Source organism: Tachypleus tridentatus, chromosome 4, assembly GCF_004210375.1.
Source record: "Tachypleus tridentatus isolate NWPU-2018 chromosome 4, ASM421037v1, whole genome shotgun sequence".
Taxonomy (NCBI): Eukaryota; Metazoa; Arthropoda; class Merostomata; order Xiphosura; family Limulidae; genus Tachypleus; species Tachypleus tridentatus.
The window spans coordinates 13,464,474-13,490,613 of record NC_134828.1 but is presented as its reverse complement, the minus strand read 5'-3'; the positions used below and the strand labels follow the sequence as shown (position 1 = coordinate 13,490,613).

At 34.4% G+C, this 26,140-nt stretch overlaps 1 protein-coding gene and 1 long non-coding RNA gene across 5 annotated transcripts; one reads left to right on the top strand and one right to left on the bottom strand.

Annotated features, from left to right (window-relative positions):
* Positions 1-167: 167 nt before the first annotated feature.
* On the bottom strand, positions 168-25,249 carry LOC143248593 (opioid growth factor receptor-like protein 1). 2 transcript variants are annotated; one of them, XM_076497079.1, is made up of 8 exons: positions 25,093-25,249; positions 19,324-19,426; positions 19,044-19,121; positions 11,489-11,564; positions 10,408-10,486; positions 6,226-6,292; positions 2,895-3,043; positions 168-946 (listed from the first exon to the last, which is right to left on the bottom strand). In XM_076497079.1, exons 2-8 carry the CDS (start codon positions 19,348-19,350, stop codon positions 706-708), a joined length of 717 nt encoding a protein of 238 aa, XP_076353194.1. In that variant the 5' UTR covers positions 19,351-19,426; positions 25,093-25,249; the 3' UTR covers positions 168-705. The 2 variants fall into 2 exon arrangements, with proteins under 2 accessions (XP_076353194.1, XP_076353195.1); XM_076497080.1 differs by lacking the exons at positions 19,044-19,121; positions 19,324-19,426; positions 25,093-25,249 and adding an exon at positions 15,172-15,309.
* LOC143248594 (uncharacterized) lies at positions 15,217-26,095 on the top strand. 3 transcript variants are annotated; one of them, XR_013027064.1, is made up of 3 exons: positions 15,218-15,350; positions 21,676-21,829; positions 25,258-26,095. It is a non-coding gene; the product is annotated as an uncharacterized LOC143248594 (long non-coding RNA). The 3 variants fall into 3 exon arrangements; XR_013027062.1 differs by lacking the exon at positions 21,676-21,829 and having other exon boundaries at positions 15,217-15,350; XR_013027063.1 differs by lacking the exon at positions 25,258-26,095 and having other exon boundaries at positions 21,676-23,974.
* Positions 26,096-26,140: the final 45 nt, after the last annotated feature.

Sequence of the window (26,140 nt, the reverse complement as noted above, 5' to 3'; positions counted from 1 at the left end):
AACCTGGAACATTTAAGCAGAAAAACGAATTCATATTACACCCGATTTAAATGTTTAGAAAAATGTCTAATCCACAGTTACTTTTAATAACTTGCACTATAACTGCAGGTTGTACAACCTAAGCCTCACCTTAGGCTTACACAACTTAAAAATAATTGATGCCCACATAACTGATAACTGATTTATTTAGACAACAAAAACAAAAATCATATTTGGAAAAAAAAACCAAAAAGCATAGTGTATACTCCAGTTGTGTGCAACGTACCATTAAGGTTTTCAAGTTGTAATTACAAGTATAGTCCACATGGTAAAAATGACTAGATCCTGTGTGTGTGTTTTCTTACAGCAAAGCTACATTGGACTATCCACTGAGTCCACCAAGGAGAATTGAACTCCTGGACTAGCCTCCTGTAAAGCAAGGATACATTTGTGACCTAAACTACTAGAAAGTTTTACAAGTGTTCACAGAAAAGACAAAACTTCAGAAGTGTTGATGGAAAACAAAAAGAAAAACTTAAAAGTATTTATGGTAAATTGGAAATTTCACATAAAACAAATATTATAGTTAAAATATGTTAACATGACTTTTATCTATTACTTAACAGTCTCTCAAAAAAAATCAGACACTTCTTTCTTGTTTGCATTAATTACTCCGTTTCTGTCAGTTTTCTACAGCTGTTCTCTTCCTAACAAAGTTCATTGTTTTCAAAATGATTCATAGTCAGGCCAAAACTGACTCAGAAGGCGTAGAATGTAAGTTCGATCTGCCTCGTTCCGTAGTACACCACTCCAATAGTCTCTCAGAGATATTTTAGCTTCTGTCAAAGACTTTTCTTTTAGGCACTCAAGAAGGAGAAACTCCACCAGAGGACATTTAAAGTCTTCAAATCCCGCTTCACCAAGAAACTTTAAAATTCGGGTAATCCGTAAGTAGTTATGAAGATATCTGAAAAAAAAGTTATACTTTTAATATGCTCTCCTAGTAGCATAGCAGTAAGTCTAGAGACTTGTAACACTAGAAACTGCAGTTTGATACCCATAGAGGACAGAGCACAGATACATTTAGCCTATTGCAAAGTTCGGTGCTTAGCTACAAACAAACAAAACCGTTTTATGTACAGTAATAATAAACAAGGATAATAAATTCACAGTACATTTTTAAAACTGGTTTGTTTTTGGAATTTCGCGCAAAGCTACACGAGAGCTATCTGCACTAGCTGTCCCTAATTTAGCAGTATAAGAGTAGAGGGAAGGCAGCTAGTCATCACCACTCACTGCCAATTCTTGGCCATATTAAGATCATCACGCTACAAAAACAAAAATCCGGATCGTTGATATTTCTGGATCTCTGAAGGATTTTCTGTTTTCAAAAGTTACCCTGCATTAACAGCCCTAATTTTAAAGTGATAGATTAGCTGGAAGGCAGCTACTCAACGCCACCTATTGCAAATGCTTTGACTTCTCTTTTAGGTTCGATTATTGGGATTTGACCGCCATCTTGTTTTTCTTTTGGCGGGAACCATGGAATCTTGCATGTGTAGTCCAACAAGTTAACTGTAAGCCACGCCAAGTCCAGAATTATTATAAATTTGAACAGTGTAATCTAGACTCGCGAAATGGTGTCCTGAAAATATAGGATTATAACTGCCGAACACGAATGCAAATTAAAAAGCCTATTAAGAGTTCTTAAGCTTGGTATTATTTTGACTGAAACAGTGGGATTTCAAGAATCCTAAAATATGAAATGATTTCAGTTTGATATAGTTGTCCTGAAGTACAAAGTAACACAATGGGCTATTTGTGACCTGCTCATTACAAGTATTGAGGTCCGATTTTTAGCGTTGTAAGCCTGTAGACTTACAGCTAAGTTCACCCGCCCAAGTGGCAAAGCGGAATTTCTGCAGACTAACAGCGCTAGAAACCGTGTTTTGATACTCGTGTTGGGCAGAGCACAGATAGCCCATTGTGCAGCTTTGTTTTTAATTACAAAAAACAAACCGCGACTCGTAATATGAGGGTCGCAGGTTCGAATCCCGGTCGTACCAAACATGATCGCCCTTTCAGCCGTGGGGGCGTCAAAAAGTTACAATCAATCCCACTATTCTTTGGTTAAAGAGTTGGCGATGATTAGCTGCCTTCCCTCTAGTCTTACACTGCTAAATTAGGGACGGCTAGCGCATATAGCCCTCGAGTAGCTTTGTGCGAAATTCAAAAACAAACAAACAAACCGCTGAGCAACTTAGGGACCAATATCACTTTAACTGGTCATTCATCGACTCAGTTGGTTTCATAAGTATAAAAACATATTTTAACCGTTGAAATGTTCGTTTATTTAAACTAATCTCAAAGATCTGTCTTGCACTTTTATAACATACTTTTACGAAACGACGCTCCTGTTATGTTTTAAAAACAATATTTGCTTTACATCTTAGTTTAGAGAAGCGACCTCTTTAGTTTACCGCGTTGTTTTTGTTTCTGGATATTTGTGTCCTAGCAGGCTTTTGTGAAAATAAAATCCGCCGTTGGTAGAACTGATGTGATTATTTATTTTTTCCCACTAATATTTCCTCGAGTCGGTTCTTAACCCGATAACTATAACGTGGCATGCAAGTGTTCTATCGACGGAGATAAAAGTAAATCAATGAATTTGCAAATACCCCAATATAATACAAGAACAAGGACGTCGCCAGTACCATGGAGTTGGTGAGATAAGGGCTTTTCTTCAAAACTACTTATTTACCTTAGCCTAAATAAAGTGAAAATATTCAAAACTCAAAAGAACGAAAACAAAGATACCTTAGTTTAATTCACAGTAAAAAGTTGCTGAGTTGTGAACGTCTGACGTAAGCATTTTAAAATTAAAATCATAAGACTAATTATACATGTATAATTACTTGTTTAAGCCCTTCACTCTTTCTTCCCAGTTGTGTCCTCGTTTCACTTCTCCCGTGAGTTCATTTACAAGTTTTATTCCATAAAAATCCAACATCATGTTGTAGGCTCTAAGAATTCGATCTCTAATTTGTGGATCACTTCTGATGGCCTAAAATTCAGTTTCAATAATTTATTAATAAAGTCTTAAAACAATAAGATCAACAGGCTACCAGAACCATTTTAAAATGTCGTATGTAATAGTTGTGACATTGGTCGAAATACTTGTATTCCAAAGGTAAAATAAACTTATTAAAATCTCAGTATGATTACAGTATTGTGCAGATGATATCATAAATATTAGATTTATTTAAAATGACGCAGATAACAAGTCAGGTACACAAAACCTTAAACCTGAATTCTATTGGACGTTGAACTGAGAATACGCGGTACGTAGATTTTGAAATTTTATGATGTCATGATTAAGCCATCGCGATAACATTGAAATATTCATTTTAGCTTTCAGCTCACCTTAACAAGATTTGTTTGTGTGTCTGTGAACTGAATCGTTACAGGTTTGGTTACGATTTCTTGCATAAACGGTACTAGGGCGAAAAAGCTGAGAACAGTAATAAAATTAGAACACAAAGTGTGAGGGGAGAACTAGATAAATCATTGATAAAAAACGAAACTGTTAATATTGAAACTAAAACTGGCTACAAATGGTGTCCGAATAAAAGAAAGTCGTTATTAATGAGAACGAAGGTGTTCTTTAATCAAACAGATAAATTATACAGGTCACCACGTCAACAAATTCAAAGTCATTCATAAGTGAAGAAAATATGTAGGTGATATTTTTGAAATTTTCCTGAGATTTCTCTGAATGATCAAAACCGAATTCAATCTGTTTGTACAATCGTGTTCAGTGCAGCTGATAATGGGTAAGGTCCTGAAGTAATATTAGACATGTACATCGTCTTCTTAAAGTTTGAAAAAAGGGGAAGTAAAAATGAAATGTCTTTTAACTTTCTTTATCCTTATAAATTATCCAAATAAAATCCAATCAGTAGGCCAACATTCACATCCTAATTATTAAGCCTATCGTTGATACAAAATTAACATATCCAAATCAGAAAAAATCAGCACGGTTATAATCTGCATCACTATTTATGTTTACAGAAAGTAAATTAATAAATAATGCAATATAATATAAGTCTTCCGAGAATACGATACTCTAAATAACAAAATACACCACCGTTAATAAAAAAAAAAAAAATCGAAATAAAACCCATTGAGATTACGAAAAGTTGTGGTCTGGCATGGCCAGTTGATAAAGCACTCGACTCCTAATTCGAAGGTCAAGAGTTTGAATCCCCGTCACTCCAAACATGCTCGGCCTTTCAGCCGTTTATTACTTTCATTAAAGTAATTTTTCGTTGTAATGTTAGGGTCAATCCCACTATTCGCTGGTAAAAGAGAAGCCCAAGGGTTGGCGGTGGGTGGTGATGACTGGCTACCTTCCCTCTAGTCTTACCTTGCGAAATTAGGGACTGATAGCGCAGATAGCCCTCGTGTATCTTTGCGCGAAAATTCAAAACAAGCAAACTAAATGTTGCGCAGTTCTAGGGACCGCTCTGTCATCCTGACATTTGAAAGGATAACTATAATAACAAGTTAATTTTTCGTCCGCGATAGCCTAATACCTGGCTCTCACCCAGGAGGCCTGGGTTCAATACCTGGCATGGGAATTAACAGTTATAGGTCTTTTACACTTGACCCTCTTGGGTATCTAACATACCCAAATACCCGCAAAGAAGAACCTAACGCCACCAAATATACAATTACCGCCATCTATAGGTTAAACAATGCATCCTTTAAATTATGCTCCTATAATGGTGTAATTTATGTTATAATATTAATTTATTATATAAAACTTCAAATAGAATAAAAAATAATATAATTGTACACACATATAACTTCATAAACAAAATAACAGGTTCCCAAATTTTTCATTTTTCCCTCTTTCATTTTAAAATAGTAAACATGAGTGTGTGTGTGTGTATATTATAGCACAGCCACATTGTGCTATCTGCCGAGTCCATCGAGGGGAATCGGGAATTGTAAGCATTGTAATTGCATAGACCAGCGATACCAGCGGGGTCGAGTTAACATGAAAAAGACGTTACATATGGAAATACAAACATTGCCATTCTTCCTCATATGAGAAAGTATGTTCGTCAAATCCATTGGAAATCAACAAAAAGTATATAATATAGATAACTGTTTAAAATGAATCGATAGTTGATTAATGAGGAGTCTGTATAAGTTTAACAGCTCTTAAGACAACTACACTAAACAGTTTCATGATCTTTCTTGGTCAGTGTTCCTACCAGAAGACAACGTGAGACTAAATACATATGTATATATGTGTTGAAACTAGTTTATCTAAAGTCAATACTTCTTACAGTTTGTTCCATGTACTAAGTTTTTCTTTTTACTTATCACATGATCATTCTACGTACGTCACAGCGCTAATTCGAGAAAGTTGTTGGGTTCGAGATTGTTTGTTTTGTTTATTTTTTGAATTTCGCGCAAAGCTACACGAGGGCTATCTGTGCTAGCCGTCCCTAATTTAGCAGTGTAAGACTAGAAGGAAGGCAGCTAGTCATCACCACCAACTGTTGGGCTACTCTTTTACCAACGAATAGTGGGATTGACCGTACATTATAACGCCCCAACGGCTGAACGATCGAGCATGTTTGGTGCGACGGGGATTCGAACCCGCGCATTCTCAGATTACGACTTGAACTCCTTAACCCACCTGGCCATGCCGAGCCTGGGTTTACGATGACACAACAACTATTATATCATTCAGTAGGATTTCCTTAGAGATATTTTCAGTCAAATGCTTTCCTTATATCCAATAACTCGGCATTTACAGCAATGAAATATTTCATTTCATTAAATGGTGGACCAGAAAAAACTCATAAAACTGCAAACTTTTCAATGCACAACAGACTGCGATTTTTTTTTAAATTTTGAACAGCTAAAAAAAGAAGACCCCCTCATAGATACTATAGATAACAAAAAAAAATTAAAAAAGAAAGGAAAACTACTACACGGGAAAACAAAAACGCAAAAAGAAACAAATTAAGATTGAAAATATTACATATTGTTACTTAAATTGCTACTTTACACTTACGCTAGGTCGTAGCAATACTTAAGAACAAATTAACAAACTAGATTTTATTGTATCGACTCTTTATACACATATTGATTTACAATATTCGGAAGAGAAAGGAAATATAATTTTATGATCCGACAAAAAATTTATTAACAAAACATGTTACATGCCTTTGCTTCGTGGAGCTGAAGAGGTTGGGCTTCTGCATTTAGACCTTTCTTTCTAATTGGAAAGAGCCTACAAAAGGAAGGTTATTCAAAGATATAGTATTTATCAAATGCATGTATAATACTGTTGTAATAGCTTCTGTATAGTTTGGCAGGTTCTTTCTTGATTATTTAGTAAAAAGAAAAAAGAATAACTCAAACTCCGGTTCAGTTAGTGATAACAAAAGCGATTTGTTCCGTCCAGTACAAGTGTCACGATTCTATGTAACTAACAAATACTTAGGCTTAACAAGTAAATGAAATTTCTGTTTAGGCCTAACTATCCGTTAGTTACTGGCACAGCGATATGTCTACGGACTTACGACACTATAAACCGAGTTTTGATATCCGTGGTGAGCAGAACACTAAGTCTTTTGTACTGACTAGAAATAAGCAAATACATGCTAAGTTCTTATCTCTTGTACTTTACGACAAACAGAAATTCAAAATGTACAGTAGTGCACTAATTTACTCACTGACAACAACAAACAACCAAACTATATTATCTACAAATTATTCGTTAACTAATGAACAGACTCATTTAAAAATCCAACAATTTGGTGTTACAGCCTCCTCAACAATCATGTACTTCAAACTAACTTGCGTTTCACGCTGTTCATATATATAAAACTTTGGAGAAAATTCTACAGGTTTAAGCCACACGCTTATCATATGATGTTAAAGTTTCTTTTAATCTTCATGTAGTATATTTCTTCGTAGGCTTCTTTTAATTTCATGTAACTTTCATTTTTTTATCTTCATTTATTATTATTTTTTCTGTATCTTCTTTCGACAGTTTCATCATATCCATGAAATTATTGGTTCGATTGAAGCACACGCCATCATCTTGAAGACTGAGATTTCTAAACTGATGTAACTCTACTTATTACTCCACGGTTTTAAAACTTTCTATTCTTAGTTTTTCACTTTAATTCGGTAAAAAGAAATAAGCGTAACAAAACAGCGTTTTATTTTTTTTTGAATACTAGTTCTAACGTTTATAAATTCCACGATTTTATATAACTATAGATAGATCTAACTTCATAAATAAACAAAAATTTCGTTAACTTGCTAATTTCACATCTTACATACTTCTTAAAAATCATTTATTGTAGCCTTATTCGTAGTTTATATTTTTGAAGCCATAGATATGAATAACTCCAGATGAAACCAACGTGATTTTTGGCATGCCTAACTGTTCACCATTGCTCCGTGTTAAACTTTCAAAGCCGTTTCTATCTAAATTAGATGTTTAAATGATATTCTTACTTGTTTTTAATAAATTTGTCAAGTCAAGATAATCTAAATCTAATTTTAACTTAGAAATTAGTACTAAAATCCTTCACAAATTGTACATCTGACCTGTGATATGAAGAATGCAATGGGTTTTAGACCATATATATATATATATTAAATATTGTTGCTAATAGAAAAGAGGTGGCGCGTCAAGTCCTTTTCTTAGAGTGGGTTGGAAAAGAATGTAAACGTATCTGTACCTTCAAATACTAAACGTTCTTAAGTGAATTGGAAGTATATAATTAAGAAAACTTCTGATATAAATAAAATAAAATTCGTTTAGGTTTATTTGATAATTTGTGGTAAAAATTGATACAAATAATTACTTGAAAAATACAACATGGTTCCAAAAGAAGTAACACAAACCATTCCACTTACTTCATCAATGACGTATGACACATACTGTACCAAGTACGTGTGTTTGTCTTATAGCAAAGTTACAGTGAGCTATCCACTGAGTCCTCCAAGGGGAATCGAACCGCTGATTTTAGGGTAGTAAATCCTTAGCTTTACCACTGTACCAGTGGGCTAATGGAGTAGGTCTAAAGATAATAAACTTAGCAGTTACTTTTTAATGGCGCAGATAGCCTAGTTGCTTTGCGTCATAAAACACCAAACCAACTTTTTAATTACTCCATTTTTCTCTTTTTTTTTCTCATATTCTTCTCCCCTTCCTTCACTTACTGTTAAATATTTCTGGATATGAGTTTTTGCATATACCATAGTTAAAGACTTGAAATGTGGGAAAAACCTTTGCAACACAATTTTCCAATTTTTATTGCAGCTTGACCCGTGTATATAAGCAATATATTATTGTGAAAAAATAAATAACTCCTCGTGATACTATAAATTTATCATATTGGTGAATCACTTTAAGATATTTCACTAATATTATTACTCTATAATCAGAACAAAATATTTTGTATGAAATGCTAACATTTTCCTCATTTGAACAGTGGTTTTCAAGATCACCCTGCCATTACGTTCAAGAGTCAGTTTCCATAGTTTGATTCACCTTTGAATGCCAACATAATAAAATCAGGTTACTTAATTATGCAAAACATTTTATTTTACATGAAAATTACCTATTACCATGTTACTTAGTTTTAAAAAAATAAAAAACTGACAACTTAAGTAATGTAAGCCACAGAGTAATTTTACAAATCTGACAAACATGATTAAATAGAGGAATGTTAATGGCATAGGCCTAACTTTGCCGAGTACAGTAAGCTACAATGGATTAGTTTCAAGTACACTTCAGGAATATATTTATCTACAACATAATCAACATTTTTCACCATTAAATGTGCAATTCATAACTACATGGCAGCCAAATTCTGCTATTTCACGTGGGAATTATTTCTGTTGTACTTTATTTTCACGTAAATATACAAATAGACAATCGGCATTGTACAAAACATGTACAAATCTGATATATTTAACCGATCTTTTACACATGCGTTGCAATTATATGTAATAAAATAGAAAGACATGTAAGTACTGTTCGTTTTTATTATTTTTTTTAGGTTGTTATTATTGTTCAAGCAACACAAAATATCTAGGGCTTCTTGTACTTACTACTGATTATTTATCATAATGACACTGGCAGCCCAGGGTTTTGGACTGGAAGAAGCCAGTTGTAAAAAAAAAAAAAACATTTTCATGTAACTCTGAGAATTAGTCTAGTGTCACTAATTAAGCTAGACTTGTCTTAAGTCATACCAAATAGCACAACTTTCCTCTGTCTCATCTATTAATCAAAGTGGTATATTTAATAAACTTCTACCTTGACACTCAGTGATAGCATCGAATATGAATGTACACAGAAACTGTATCTGTATAAAGAATATGTTCTGGTGGCGTCTCTGTGTAGCCGGACTGGCAAGCAATGTTGTGGATAATTATTTAAAGTTATGTGAGTACTTAATAATGTCAACATTTAAAATTAAAAACTGTCAAACTGTCATGTCAACTTGTGTAGGTGTAAGGACTTCAAAAGAAGACTCGCACATATAATTCGGAACTAGCTGTTAACATCCACGCCAGTTCGATGTCGCCATCGTATCCAAGGCGATGTTGCGGAGTATAGCTAAGGTGGATTGACCGTAACATCATAACACCTCCACGGCTGGGAGGGTGAACATGCTTGGTGTGACGAGGATTCGAACCGGAGACCCACGATTTACGAGTCCAATGCCTTATCCACCTGGTCATGCCGGGCCGCAAAGATATGAAGGGTTTCTATAAGTTGAATTTAGTGACAGCATGTCTTATGTATAATTTACTTGTTTTAAATTGTCTATATCTGTTGACATAATATTTGGGTCAAGAAGACACCCAAAAGGATGTAAGCATGCGCGAAACAGTCGATTCTGTTGAAAGTGTAAAATATTATAAGAAGTTTTTATTTATTTTGCTCACCTCGCCTAGTGGAATCTCTTGCGGGTTTTTATTTTTTGTTTGTTTTTAGCGTAAAACTTTACAATTGGGGTGTTTGAATTCTTTCAAACGCGGGAAGGCAAACCCCAAAGTTTAACATTGTAACTCCTTAAACGTAGTGTTGGGTGGAAAATAAGAGTAAGAAAAAAAAGTTTTGGCATTTTATTTTTCCTGTATTCTTCGATATTCTAAAATCAACCGTAGAAAATCTTGTGTAAGTTTATCTTCGTGCTTTAAATATATTTCCTCTCAGTGGACTCAGCAGATAGCCCGATGTGGCTTTGCTATAAGACTCACACACACTTTAAACATATTCACATCATGTTTGGTTTATGCTTAGCTTCATTTCATTATGAAATATTTTTTGTTTTCCCCAAAATTATGTCGAAATAACACTTGGAAATTTCTCACCATTGAATGTAACTGTGAGTGTATTCGAGCTTTTCATAGTCACCGAACCAGTTTTTCAAAATCTCTTCGATATAAAGACCTACAAATGGAAAACCAAATACCATTAAACACGAAGCAGAAACTATTTTAAACTTAAAAACACAAACCTAAATAATAACACAATTTTTATTATATTTCAATTCTGTTCAGTGTTAAAGAAAAATGTTTTGGAAAACACTTTTTTAACGATTTTTCAATATCCGTGATACAACTTTTATGATAACATCACCAATCCGTAGCGCTTCGACAACAAATGGAAAATATGCACTAACGTAGTTTCATGTATTAAAAATAAATTGTGAGAAAACCATGTCTACAATGGGGTGATCACTATAATATTTAAAGTCTTACTTATTCTCCCGCTAGTACAGTAGTATGTATAGGGATTTACATCGCTAAAATCAGGGGCTCGATTCTCCTCGTTGGGCTCCGCAAATAGCCCGATGTGGTTGTGCTATAAGAAAACACAATTCTTCCCTGGATAGATTACAAAACCTTTTTTCACAAGAATGAAATTTTTTATAATCAACAAGATACGACTTAAAATTGCATTCAACTAAAAAAAAAAACTTTGCCCAAATTCAACTTCCTTAACTAGTTAGTAATTATATAAAAAAAAAACTTAAATCACGTTTATAATGTTTATAAGTTACACTTTTTCAAACTCCTTAGTATAACACATCAGTCACAATGTGAGGTAAGTGACTGGAATTCGCCTTAACAATATTATGAAATTTAATTCGTTGTTGGAAGCGCGAGCACGTTGGTTTGGGCCTGCCATCTGGTGATCGTAACGTAATCCTATCAACATAAAAGCCCTTTCGGAAAAATAAATTTCTGAAAACTAAACGCATACAAAATAATAATAAAAAAAGATATTGGTGTGAGTAACGGAAATAAGAAGCTATTTAAAACGAAAAAAAAATGAGTAGTGTTAAAAATTAAGTAATTTTAGAAATCAAATGAATTTACTATGGAAGGATGGTGTATTTACATCACGGTAGCACAGTTTTCAAAACTTTAACAGAAGAACTTCACCTACCATCAGGTCTCATGGGGATCTTATTAGAGAAGAACAAATAATTGTCCATGATCGTAGGATCGTCATCTTTTGAGTTCTAAAATCAAATAATTAATTATTAAAAATTACTGTGTTAAACCTACGCGTTTGTTATTATTATAATCCATTTTTTAAAATAAATATCATTTAATATACAATAAACTTCAGACTAGTAAGTCTTTATACATGGGAGTCGGCAGAAGTTTTTCCAGGGTGGGTCAAAGTAAAAAAAAAAAATCAAGAAACGATGAACCCGCTTTCAGTGTTCTGCAATTATATCCAAAAGAATAGATACATTTCCATAGGCAGATTTGGTGGATTTAATATTTGTACAGTTATTTTAAGCCATATTGCAGACTATACATACTCTGAATCCAAATTACTAGTAGTTATTTCGATTTAAAGTCTTTTTCTGGAATACAACCGAGGGTGCTCGGAAACAGTTTTGTCTCCCTTCGCTCCACTAGAGGATAAAGTGAGGGCATGGTCATGATTGTGTAATTGAGTGATGTGTGTACTTAACATTTCTGGTTTGGTTTCTGACAGATTTCATAAAGGTCCAATATCAGACAAATGGCCCTTCTGTAAATCATATGTGGGGGAATAGGGAAAACACTTTTACTGGTAATGCGTCAATTATGAAAACAACGAGTGACCAGTCAGAACCTACCAGTCACAGAAGGAGTTGAACGTCCGAAGAATAGGCCTACATTCTAACTAAACATATACAGAATATATATTTTTTCTTCTTGTTTCTTTTTAGAGGAAAAACCTAAAAGAACGATTCTGTAACAATCCACTAGGAGGATTACAATTTGTTTAGTCGGTGCCGCCCTTAATTTTAAGGAGACTCACAGCTTACTAACCGTTGACAAAGGTTGACATTTTAAGGAGACTCACAGCTCACTAACCGTTGACAAAGGTTGACATTTTAAGGAGACTCACAGCTTACTAACCGTTGACAAAGGTTGACATTTTAAGGAGACTCACAGCTCACTAACCGTTGACAAAGGTTGACATTTTAAGGAGACTCACAGCTCACTAACCGTTGACAAAGGTTGACATTTTAAGGAGACTCACAGCTTACTAACCGTTGAGTAAAAAAAGCACCGATACCGTCCTCTCATCGTCTAATTTTGTTCCGTCCAACTCGGAGATGAACTTGTATGGATACCACTTGCTAGTCCTGTGGCCCGGCATGACCAGGTTATTAGGGCTCTCGACTCGTAATCTGAAGATCACGGTTTCGAATCCACGTCACACCAAACATGTTCGCCCTTACAGGCGTGGGGGCGTTATTATGTGACGGTCAATCCCATTATTCGTTGGTGAAAGAGCAGCCCAAGAATTGACGGTGGGTAGTGACGACTAACAGCTTTCCCTCTAGTCTTACACTGCTAAATTAAGGACGGCTAGCGCAGATTGCCCTAGTGTAGCTTTGCGCGAAATTCAAACAAACGTTAGCCCTTTAATTGTTTGAGTCCAACAACGTCACTGATAACGGTAGTAAAACCATTGTTAATAAAAATCTAGAATTAAGAAAAGCCACGCGTTAAATATGCCACCGCTGAAAACAAAGACACGAGTATATATTAAAATAACTCCTGTCACTGAACGAATATCCAACACTGTTACCACATTCCTGCACTAATTATCAGAAGATGTTAAGGACACCTTCTGACAACCTCAAATCGCTAGTGAATTTCGAGAAGAAAAAAAATCAGAATATTAAACTCAAGAAAATTAAAAGGCTACCCAAGGGTTGTCAAATAATTAAATGCTTTTGTTTGTTTGTTTTGGAATTTCGCACAAAGCTACTCGAGGGCTATCTGTGCTAGCCGTCCCTAATTTAGCAGTGTAAGACTAGAGGGAAGGCAGCTAGTCATCACCACCCACCGCCAACTCTTGGGCTACTCTTTTACCAACGAAAAGTGGGATTGACCGTCACATTATAACGCCCCCACGGCTGGGAGGGCGAGCATGTTTGGCGCGACTCGGGCGCGAACCCGCGACCCTCAGATTACGAAGCGCACGCCTTAACGCGCTAGGCCATGCCAGGCCATAATTAAATGCACTGAGCCCAAAGACATTGTTCATCTATTAGCCCGCTGACCAACCAATGCTTTAGGAGACAATACAACTATATACACTCCTACAAACACCTACCAGTTCCACTCATCGTTAAAGGGTACAGAAACCCACCAGGACTGACCCCAAGAGAGGCAGTGGTCACAGGCACAGTACAAGTCGACACGACAGAGAGAGTTTTCACTTTATTCTTGTTTATTCCAATGGGTTTTTTCGTTGGTCATTCTCAGAGCCAGCACTAAGCAACTATGTGTATAATTAAAAACAAACTAGAACTTCGACAGAACAGAGCTCTTAAACCTACCTTAAGACTCCTTAAATTCACCCCTACAAGTTACTTACACACAACATACAAACAATTAATGAAAGACTAGCATTACATAATTTCAGCTCTGGACACAGGATAGATATATTATTTGGTGTCTGTCCTGCGAAAGTAGGTTTTCTCAGGGTTCTCCCGTTTGCCCTCACAACAAATTCCCTAGCACTGTTGGATTTTCTTTTTCCAGCCACGGCAATGGACTTATAAATCTCATTCACTAGGTGGCTCTATTTATGGAACTTTTATTGAGATATTGTCGAGTGTTGTCATCATCCGTGGTCTTCTCTCTATCTCCTGAAAATCTCTCAAACTTCCATACTAGTCATGGCGGTTTTAAGGGTCAGCAAAATCAGCTAAAGCTGACTAGGGCCCTTTATATGTACCTCATAAATATATATATATATATAAAATTTAAGCTGAAATCTATAATCACTAAATGGTTTGAGTTATATGTCTAATTAATACTTCACCATTTGTTTTCCTTGTTTTTATTTGTCTACGCATAATTTCTCATCACTTTAATGTGTAATAAACATCACTCTTTCCTTTATAGTGTTTAACTGATTTACTATTATATATATATATATTAATATCATTGTTTATTTAGTTAAATTTATATTTAGAAATACACGTACTTGCACTGTTAAATATTTACTGTGAAATTCCAGCCTAATCCTTAAATTTGTGGAAGATTCTCGAACGTAAGACTCAACAATGTATTATGTGTGTACATGGACACTAATAAATGTCAGAATTGTTGCCTACTGAAATTTCGAGAATATAACCTCGAGTATTTTGGTTTAATTTTGGTTTTAGTTGCTCTATAAGTTGTGAAACAAATATAAATAAACGCAAAATCAAACAAGCCCTACTTATACAGCAACTAAAACCAAAATTAAACCAACATAAAGGAACACCTTTATACCTATACTAATTAGTGACCTAACATCCAACTGCAGCGCCACCTACAATCCCGTACTCGTTTATACTCTCGTCCCTAAGACTTGTAGTTTGGTGTGTTATGAATTTCGCGCAAAGCTACACGAGGGCTATCTGAGCTCTAAAACATGTGTCCTGTAACAGTCACTTGCAAACTATCTTTGTTAACCTTGAAATGACCAAGGAAGGTCGAAACGTTGTTCTCTGCTTATCAGTAAAAGTGTTAATACCCATACCAGCCGTTCTGAGATGTATTTTTATTTCATGTGGATTTCTCGTAATCAAAAATTGCGTAGTTTTTGTATTTTTGTATTACCTGCAGGTGGGGACGGGTTAACCTCAGTCATGGTTCAGGGGATGTCAGCAAGACCACGTCGGTCTCTTTGATGACTCGAGTGCAAATTGCTGTGTCAAATATTCAAGAAGCCTCTGTGGTAGTGACAACATTTAGATACGGTGTAGGTATCTAAATAAGTAAAGATGCTGATAAACCTGGTGAGTTTTATTAGACCTGAAAATTAAGTGTAATAGGTAATGTTAAACTGTGAAGTGAATAAATAATTTATCAACTTATATACATATACTGAATGAATAAAGAAAGAATTATATGTTTCTCATTTTTAGAGAAGCAAATCCACCAACTTGCGGATGTCCATGTATATATATATTAGAATTTTTTTTCGTAACTCTATAATTACAAATAAAGCCAACATTAATTTTTATCAAGTTTTAATCACATTTCTCTGAGTTATTTTGCACCGTACTACTTGTAGGTACGTTGTTTTGTCAGCCACAAATCCCAAATAAAATATGAATTATGCAACAAACAGGAAATAAATATATCATAGATACAGAAGTTATTTCACCACTTATCGCTAGGATAAGCTACGTATTCTAAATTATCGTGATAATGGGCTATCTGCGTTATGTTCAATGCAGGGAATAGGACCCAGGATTTTATGAGGCCGTACACTTAGTCAGGAAGGATCTACACAGTGATTATTTGTTTGTTGTAAATCGTTATAACATCTCAGATTTACCGCTAAGTCACCAAGGGCCTTTAGCTTAAGTAACAGATAATTACTCAACATAATGCAATATATTTAGCCCACCGACAGTGAACAGTGTGGATATAAACTGGTAATAATAGGACTAATACTTTCTGACCAACGTTTTACAATGCCTGACATGGCCTAGTTGTTAAAACATTCGACTTCCAGTTTGTGGTTCGAGGTTTCAAATCTTCCACCCCTCAATATGCTTGTACTTTCAGTCGTGGGGGCGTTGTGGTAATACCATTAATTCCATTCTTTGATTAGAGAAAGTTAAAGGTTAGCAATGAGTGATATTAACTTCCTTCTAGTCTACCATTTTAAAATTAAGAATGGTTAGCTCAAATAGACCTCGTGTATCTTTGCGCGAAAGTAAAATAGATTCCTCAATTTCTAGAAAGAGCAAAACAAACAAATAATAAAAACTGTTTTCATATTCATAATTTATAGAAAAACAACACAAATAAACAAATTATTATACTTTGGAAGCTATATTAGTATATAAATAAGAAAACAAAAGAAAATTACACTTGTTTTTTTATTTTTCATCAATGAAAATTAAATCATCATTGTGAAATTAATATTAATTAATTAATTAATATTAAATTCTTTTTTAAGTATTACCAATATTTATCTAAGATTTAGAATGTTAAATATATGTTTTTTCTCTCTCTCTGATATATACATACGTGATTAAATATTATTTCAATTGTTTGATCTTAGTCTTCAAACAAAATAGACAGACATCACCATAAAGAGTATGTTTATTTAAAGATGCAATTGCTTGTAACGTTCTGATGCTTCCTCAAGTACGATAACCATGTTACCTGAACCTTTCCATAGTGACAGTTCTTTGTTGCTTAGTAGGCCTAACTTTGTAAGGTGTTCTTAAAACACCGGTAGCAGGGGGTTTTATGGTCTAGTGCAGAGTGGTCATACAAGCTTTTTGTAATTTGCCTGGTGCATTAAGACTATTTATTATTATTTGTTAGAGATGTAGAAGACAGATTTATTTGACTGAGCACCCATTACGGCCCGGGTCTAGGCTTAGCCTAATTAGAGCCTTGGAAGCCCTTGGGTTCTACATTACATTTTAAGCATTCTCTTGATTTTCCTAATGTTGATGCATTTTCACTGAGAAAGATTGAAAAGTGACCCCGCTCCTCTACATCACCTGTCTCCTTGCCTCCCATGGTACTGATTGTAATTATTATTGTGGATTTTTTGTAGAATTGTGATCATAATTTCTTATCTATTGTTTTAGATACATCATGATACAATAAGATTATTGTGAAACACTAATTTGCCAGTATATTCTCAAGTTTCGTTTTCGCACATAAGTTAAATCTACGAAATTAGGGTTTGTTTATCCTATCTGAAACTACGTCATTTAGAAACTATGATAGTGTTTATAGATAACTTTTGAGCTTATCTAATAAATCAATGGATGTCGAAGGACAAGAAAAAAAACGTTGCTTTGTTAGATATACACGAATGTTTTGTTTTCATTTAACGTGAGAGTTATGATTTTGATAACTATAAGGTGAAATGTTAAATTTAGTATTTTTAGAAGCAATTATTAATCACAGAATTTATTAAATAACTGTTTACGAATCATTTGATTCGTAGTTCATTTGTTGTGAATTGACGTCATGTCACTAAAATCTTTTGAATTTCTCTCGTTGCTTTAAGTAAATATTTTTACATCATAACGTCTTGTAATTTGTAGGAAGTTTTAGGTCTCAGTCAGGCAATATATATATATGCAACGAAGTTAGTGTACAAGTTAAGTAAGTTAGTAAAAGTGAAAAAATGAAGTGAGACTTGGTAATTGTGAGTTTAGCTCTAAAGAGCGTATAGTAACGATTTCTAAAGTGAGTTTCACAGTTTGTATCGTGATAATAGAGATAGAAAAGAATAATTTGCCTTGCCAAAGGTAAAATAATTAAATCCACCTGGACTTTGACAAAAAATAGACAATTATTTAAAACTCTGGATACAACAAAGATGACCAACAGTCTAATTACATTTTGTACATATGTTTGACTTGCTTTGAATATATTATTTTAAAACAAATGAATTGGGTGCTGTACGGTTATTGTTGAAATTTATCGCTAATGAATCACAGACACCTACTGTAAAGAATACGGCCTCGACAAAAACCTGATAGATTTCTCTGTTAATGTACAAACATTGCTGCTGTTTTAAATTCGACTAGAAGTGTACTGCCCCCCAGTGGCTCAGCGGTATGTCTGCGGACTTACAACGCAAAAAACCGGGTTTTGATATCCGTGGTGGGCAGAGCACAGATAGCCTATTGAGTAGCTTTGTGATTAATTCAAAACAACAACTAGAAGTGTACTTTTTAAATTTCTTTCTTTACAGAGTAGTATAGAATTTTAAAAAGTCCAATAGTCAAACATGAAAAATTAAAAATTAACCTAACTAATTTCTTGTTCAGTTGGGGGTACTGGTACTGAAAACCTCGAAAACTAACTAGGAGACGTTTGTTTAAGTTGGTGAAAGCAATAATATATTAGTTTTACAATATTCAGTTCTTGATAAAAGCTTTGAAAAGTATTTTCTCAACGTGTCCATTTGTTTCAGAATTTCTTGTAAGGCCACACAAGGATTAGTTGCGCATAGTCGCCCTTAATTCAGTACTGGTAAATCAGAGGGAAGGCAACTAGTCAACAGCACACACCACCAGCTCTTAACTGAAAATTTGTCTGAGACTCGTACGGCGTACCCACGATTCCACAGTGCGGAACATGTATACAAAATTTAGGCACATCTCGTATGTTTCGTATTTACAGATTTATTCTATAACAGAAATTAAAAAATATATATATAAGAAGAAAGTAATAAAACAACAACCTTTGACGAAAGTCAATACGTTTTGTTTGTTTTTAAGCGCAAAGTTACACAATGAGCAATCTGTGTTGTTTTCATCACGTTTTTCGGAAACCGGTTTTTAGGGTTATAAGCCTTCAGACGTATCACTGACTCATGAAGGGGGAGAACAATTCAATACGCTGGGAGAACAGCGACGTCTTGTTCGTGTACTTGATTCACTTATAGAAATGTTTCATGAATTCTGTTCCTTGTAATATTTTAACAGATACATTTAACTTACTGGATAACCTTCTCTGTACTGCCGACAATCGTCATCCGCCATCTTCTTACAAAGACGAATAAACTTCTCTTGTTCTGTCTGTAAATACAGAAGAAAAAAACAAAAAAAACTAGCATACATCGAAACTAGACTGGGTTCAAAGCTACAAAGAAAAATATGAATAAAAATACGGTTTATTATTATAGTTGCCATCTCTTTACAAAGACGAACAGATTTCCCTTTACGAACCTGTAAATAAGGTTATTGATATATAAAGATATTGATAAAATCATCGTTTTACCTCTGAACGGCTGAAGACTTTCCCCATAGACGATGATCTTGATGGGTCAGGACTAACCAACGATTATATGACAAGATAATGGCTCCTGTATTTTATGTAAGCCCTGTTAAGAAAAATAAAATCCATTTCTAGTCTTCGTTTGCACATATGCAAGCATTAAAAATGAATACTACGAAGACATGACAGCGTTCAGCGATTACAGCGTTCGATTATCACTATCACATGTAAATAACAATTTCAAATCCCAGTTAAGTGATGACTGAACGTTATTTTTACAATATGCTCTTTGAATATTTAAAATAGTTAGAATTGAAATACACATTAAGTAAGGGATAACATTATATCTAATATATATATATATGTGTGTAAGCCAGATGTCGTTTGGCAACGCTCTATTCGTCTCTGAGGCTTAGCAACAAAACTATACGCACATTCGGTTCCAACTTAAAGACACAGAAAAAGTATCTTAACTGCAAAAGTTACATCAGCTTATAGAGACAAAATTATACTACCTTGACTGTATAAGTCATACCAACTTACAGGGGCAAAAACTACCTCAACCGGATAGGTCATATCAGCTTACAGAGGCGACTGTTATCTTAATTGTACAGATTACAAAAGTTGTCTTAGCTGTATCGGTTAGATCAGCTTACAAGGGCAAGCGGTAACTTAACTGTATAAGTCACAAAAGACTTGCAGATTTTTGCAATCTTCCACTTATCACCGAGTGAATAAGATATCTTCATAAAATAAATAAAATGGTGAACTATAATAATTTCTTCTGGACGTTATGCACAAAAGTTGTCTTAGTTATAAGATAACTTTAGTGAAGGATTGGTCTTATATTGTCTAAGAGTTGTTTATTACTACTGGTCATTCTATGAGTAATTTTTAATCTGAGTTGCATCATTCTTATTAGTTTTCTGAGCGTTTACTTAAAAATTATTTTTATTTTCTTAACGTGTAATATTTTATAATGAAGAGGAAATTTACTGAAAGAAGGCGGACGTCCCCGTGTTTTTTTTTTTTTTTTTTACAAAACTCGACGGAGAACTCTGTATTCGAAATCGCTCCCTCTATCGGCAACGCTCAATTATCTGTCGATAACTTTCGAATTGAATCAGGACTGTGTCTCAAGCGGAAGTCTTAAGTTCAACAATCAGACGTATGGGATTTTTTAATTTTCATTATTAACTCATTATTTTTACAACAAAATATTACAGTATCACGAAAAACGTCAATAACATGACAGTTTAGGTTAGGAATTTAAATTATTTGTTAATATTTGATTACAAAGACTAAGTGTTACAGCGATTACAGCGCTCAAATATTTGGTTCAAGTCTGGTATTGATATCCCAGTTGAATCGGAATTTCTTGTAATACTTTTTATATATTTATTATGATATTCACAACGAGATATTGAATATTCAAACAATTACAGTGTAAATCAATGATAATATTATATTACAGAATAATTGTGTTTGTGTTTTTTTTTATAGCAAAGCCACACTGGGCTACCTGCTGATAAAACCCCTGATTTTAGCGTTGTAAATCGGTAGACATACCGCTGTACTAGCGGGGGGCCATTTCATAATAAACGCCAGTGACTGTATGTGTCAGAAACATCTTATGTCTTTTTGTAATCCAATAGATAGCGTCAGGATACACTATTACTGATGTTGTTGTTTTTAACCTTCAGTAGGAGATTTAAAAAAAATTAGTAAAATAACTAAGCATTTTTAATGAACAAAAAATAGCTTTGTGTATTTACCATTCGCCATCAAATTATTTACCTATATCATAACAATTAATTCGCAATGTCAGATATTTGACCATTTATGAAAATATCCTAGAGAACTAGGCTTGTCAAGAAACAGATTTTAACATAACATAAAAGCATTCAGAAGTCAAACTTCTAATCATGGACGACTTATAGGAAATGACCACATACAAACAAGAATCAACTCTCCATGACATAATAAAAAACGGATACACGTTTCAACTCTTTATGACATAATAAAAAACAGATACACGTTTCAACTCTTCATGACATAATAAAAAAACAGATACACGTTTCAACTCTTTATGACATAATAAAAAACGGATACACGTTATTTAAGCATATACATTGTTATTATAATTAGATTTTAGAAAATGCGCTCATAAGAGATTTATTTAAATGAAACGTTAGTCGCCATACACTTTAATACAACTGGCGTTCAGCTAGTATCACATAACTCTATATAAATGTGTACGTAACTGGTTTAAACTTAAGCTTCCAGTCTGCGATGGACAGTCTATCATAATCTCGGAATAAATTCATCATTAAATAAATATTTCATTGCATATAGGAGTGTAAGACTAGAGGAAAGGCAGCTAGTCATCACCACCCACTACTAACTCTTGGGATATTCCTTTGACCGTCACATTATAATGCTCCCAAGCCTGAGAGGGCGACCATGTTTGGTGTGATGCAGATCCGAACCCGCGACTCTCAAATTACAAGTTAAGTACCTCAACCATCTGGCCATGTCGGGCCTCGCTTAGTGGTCTTTACATACGTATGTATTGGGAACTGACAGTATAAGTTAAGTAATTATATTTTTACTGCATATTTCTGACTTGTATTCATACTTAGATATAAAAGTAGAATATACAAAACGTGCTTTCGTATTTTTATTATTTTACATGTGTATGTTTCTTTAAATATATATTCTTGTTAGACCGGAAGGAAATATGAATAATGCGTGACGATTGCACGGCATCAAGTTCGCATGGAACTCCTCCCAAAGTATAGAACAGTTCGATCAGCAGTTCTCACACTTTTTAAATAATGCTCCCTTCCACTTATCTGTTGTACTTATCTCCCCTTATCTACGTATCTACATATAAAGATCGGCAAAAAAAATCATCTGCTACCTTTAAGTATTACAAATTGTAGCGCACAACAGGTTCAAAGCAACACACTAGTATACAGTATCTTACTTGTTCTTTCACGAACCTTCTCAAAAACATATCCCTCACCCACCCTCCGGAAGGGGCCCGGCATGGCCAGGTGGTTTAGGCATTCGACTCGTAATCCGAGGGTCGCGGGTTCGAATCCCCTTCACATTAAACATACTCGCCCTTTTAGCTGTGGGGGCGTTATAAAGTGACAGTCAATCCCACTATTTGTTGGTAAAGAGTAGCCCAGGAGTTGGCTGCCTTCCCTGTAGTCTTACACTGTTAAGTTAGGGACGGCTAGCGCAAATAACCCTCGTGTAGCTTTGTGTGAAATTGATGAGAGTTGTTCGTTATCTAGTAAGGCTGGTGTATCATGGAGAGGTTGTTTATTAATTAACCATTTAATACGTGGCATATTCATTTATTTAGTTTGGTAAATTTTAATTTTGTTTTTAGACGCAATTTTCTTATATGGATAGTACTGTATTGTCAGAAAGATACAGTACAGACGTAATCAACTCTACAGAAAAATTTATTTGGACAATTCGATTCTCTTCTTAAGAGTTTTGTAGACTGTTTCAGGCAGATACACATATTTCGGTCTTTAGAGAAGTTTGCTATTCATGCTTGTGGTTTTTATTGACGTTTGTGTAACATTATAACAATTTTTAAAACAAATTTATTGATCACTTGACCTCGTTTAAACTAAATATAACTAGGATTTTTTATTATAAGATGTTAGTGCTCTCTGTGCTCTTCCGGATTTTATTACACTGCTCCGGTTCAGGTTACTATGTGCTATCCGTTGCCTCTTTTGTTTGTACTTTTTCACCGTCGTCCGTTTGGTAGAAAGCTTGCCAGTGTTGTCAACTTATGTGGATTTAGGGGACTAGTGTGTGTGATCTGGTGGATTAATTGTGCATCTTTTTCGTCTGTAGTTAAGCAAAAAGCTACACAATGGGCTATCTGTACTCCGCCCACCACGGAAATCGAAACTTCACAGGCATGAATATCAATCGGCTGGTGGAAAATATGGCTGATAAAATCAAATGGAGAGGGGAAACTTATCGAATAAATAAATCTCTTTCTTTATTTATATTTAAATAGCTCTAGCCTTTCGTCGTATTTTAGTTTTATTTTTTCACTTTTCCCCAGCACACCAGTATAAATACAAATTTATGAATGTTCGAAAAAATTTCTGTTATTGAATATTATTTCAACGCTAAATGGCGCATAGCCAGCAGAAACTAATTTTCGCGCGTTACCTCCAGAATTTTGGACAATACTGAATAGTTCGAAAAAGGTTTTGGTTACTTACTACTTACTATAAAGGACAATATTAAAAGCTAAGAACTAACGTTTGTGATCTGTAAATGATGCAGACTTCGTTCTTTCTTTAATATTACTTTCATTAACAGTATTGGTAAGAATATTTACTATTTATAACTTTATTATTTGTTACTATTATGCTTTCATTGTGCATAATGTTTTGCACTGTTCGCTTAATATATGTAATTATGACAAGCCTAACTTTTCTAAGTTGGCTGAGTCTCGAAATGTATCGTTAGATTTGTGGTTGTTGGTTTAAGTTGCTGCCATTACAACAGTTATATTTTAAATATATATTATTAGTAATTCTTAAAGTTAGCGGGTTAGTAGTAGATTTTAACGTATTTTTAGGGTTAACTATTGAAATTTGACTTCTTTTTTTTCCAGATCGCTTGCTATTTGTTATCTTTGAATGCCTTTGACAAGAAATTCCCAGTGGTATAGGAACATATTATTTTTTGCCAAGCGTATACCACTTACACACGAATGGTACTTTTATTGAGTATAACTAGTGACTCAATACGTTAATTTGTTTTTAATTTTAACGAATGAAAATTTAATTGTTTGTAGTTAAGGACTGGGTTATCTGTGCGAAACCCGGTTTCTAGCTTCAAGGAACTAAGGACTTTCTCCATGATGTTCCTATTAAACACTAAAAATAGATTAGTAGAACGAAACTCAAACCCATATATAAACTGTTTGGGTTTAATGAAATCCATTTACTTCTCAGCTACAAAACAAAACAAAAAACTGCAACTGGATGCTAGAAATAAATTATTCAAAAAATTACTAGCTGAAATACCCGTCCCCTGGACGTAAAGCTGGGAATTCATGATAATTGAATGTTATTTTAGGACGAGGAGAGTTGTTTCCCTTATATAAAGTGTAAAAAAAAAACCGACAAAAACGGTCCGTAAAATCTGTGAAACAAAATGTAAAACTACAAATTTGCAGGTACCTCCACGTAGATTCAATAAATGTTCATGTCAAATTTGGTGAAGATTATGAAAAAGGGCGAAGTAGTCACATGGATATACAACAGACAGTATTTTTATATTTGTATAGATAACAGTTTGGAAAAACCAGTCGTGAGTCAGCAACTTGCATAAATGACGTGTATTTGATTTTAGCGCAAAGCAACATAACACATTATACTCGTTCTGTCCACCCGGATTTTAGCGTTATAAGCCCGTTAACTTATGGCTGACCCATCGAAAGATGAATTATATATAAACGCTCGTAATAAGTAAACACGAAATTCCATCCCATTTCATACACATAAACATCAGTTCACAACTAGCTGTGACGTTTAGAAAGCTGTTGTTAATTCTGTAAGAATTTAAATATACACTACGTGATTTTTATCACGCATCTATTACAACTTACTGTAATATATTAACCAAGACTCGGTCGGAGTATTATCACAAGTAGTTCATGGGTATTCTGATATGAAATACATGTTTACCAGTAAATCTAAGCTACGGACAAGATCTTACCTTGAACAACTGCTTTTTTTGCCGACTGATCCTATACAAGACATATAGCGAGGAATACACAATATTATGAGTTACAAGCTAATATCATAGGTGATAAACAAGTCAAGTTGCAGAATTACATCTGTAAATGTAATCTAATCTTTTTTTTTTCTTTTTGTTTTTCAGAACATGTCACGTGATGTTCATCTAAATGGGAAAAACCCACTCATACCAACGGTTAAAAATATAAATAGTCATAGTCAATTTCCGTATGTTTACCATCCGGCCGCTTGCACAAACTACGGGGATTTACAGAGTGATGGGAACTTACCGCCCTCTTGAACTTTCTGCGGTTAGTGTGACATAAACAAAACCCTTTTTAGCAAATTAATTCTTCATATATATCTGACAAAGAGAGATATATTTCAAATTTTTATTCACCAGGGGCAGTTCAACTGTTCTATATAACTCCAATAATAGTTTGTTTTTGAATTTCGCGCAAAGTTAATGTGGACTACCTACACTGGTCGTCCTAGAGGGAAGGCAGTTGGTCATCACCACCCACCGCCAACTTTTGGGTTACTCTTTCGCTAAAGAATAATAAGATTATCTGTAACGTTATAACGCTTCCACGCCTGAAAGTGCGAGCATGTTTGGTTGGACGAGGATTCGAACCTTCGACCTGCAGTAATAATAAAGCAAAGCGGAGCAAAAGTGACGTGTATAGTCGGTAAAAATACCACCAGTTAATGAGATTATGTCTGGACAAATGGCATCACTAGTGGAAAGAAGGAGAAAACATTGAACACAAAAACAATTAGAAAATTTAATTAGGTATTAAAAGTTTGCTGGTTTTGTTACTACAAACTATTTTTTTTCTATTATTAAAATGATTGCAAGTTTGTTTAAAGTATTAATATGACGGTTTTTGTTCGTAACGAATAAACTAGTTTAGCCCTCCCCAGTGACACAGATGTATGTCTGCGAACTGCGCTAAAACTGGGTTTCGATACCTGTGGTGGGCGAAGCATAATATAAATAAATTTAGCCCCCAGTGATACACCGCTAC

Coding starts and splice junctions, on each gene's coding strand:
- LOC143248593 (XM_076497079.1), bottom strand. CDS start 19,350: ATGGGGAAAGTCTTCAGCCGTTCAGAG. Junction 19,122..19,323: donor AAGTCTTCAGCCGTTCAGAG/GTAAAACGATGA, acceptor CTGTATTTACAG/ACAGAACAAGAGAAGTTTAT. Junction 6,293..10,407: donor ACTCACAGTTACATTCAATG/GTGAGAAATTTC, acceptor TTCCTTTTGTAG/GCTCTTTCCAATTAGAAAGA.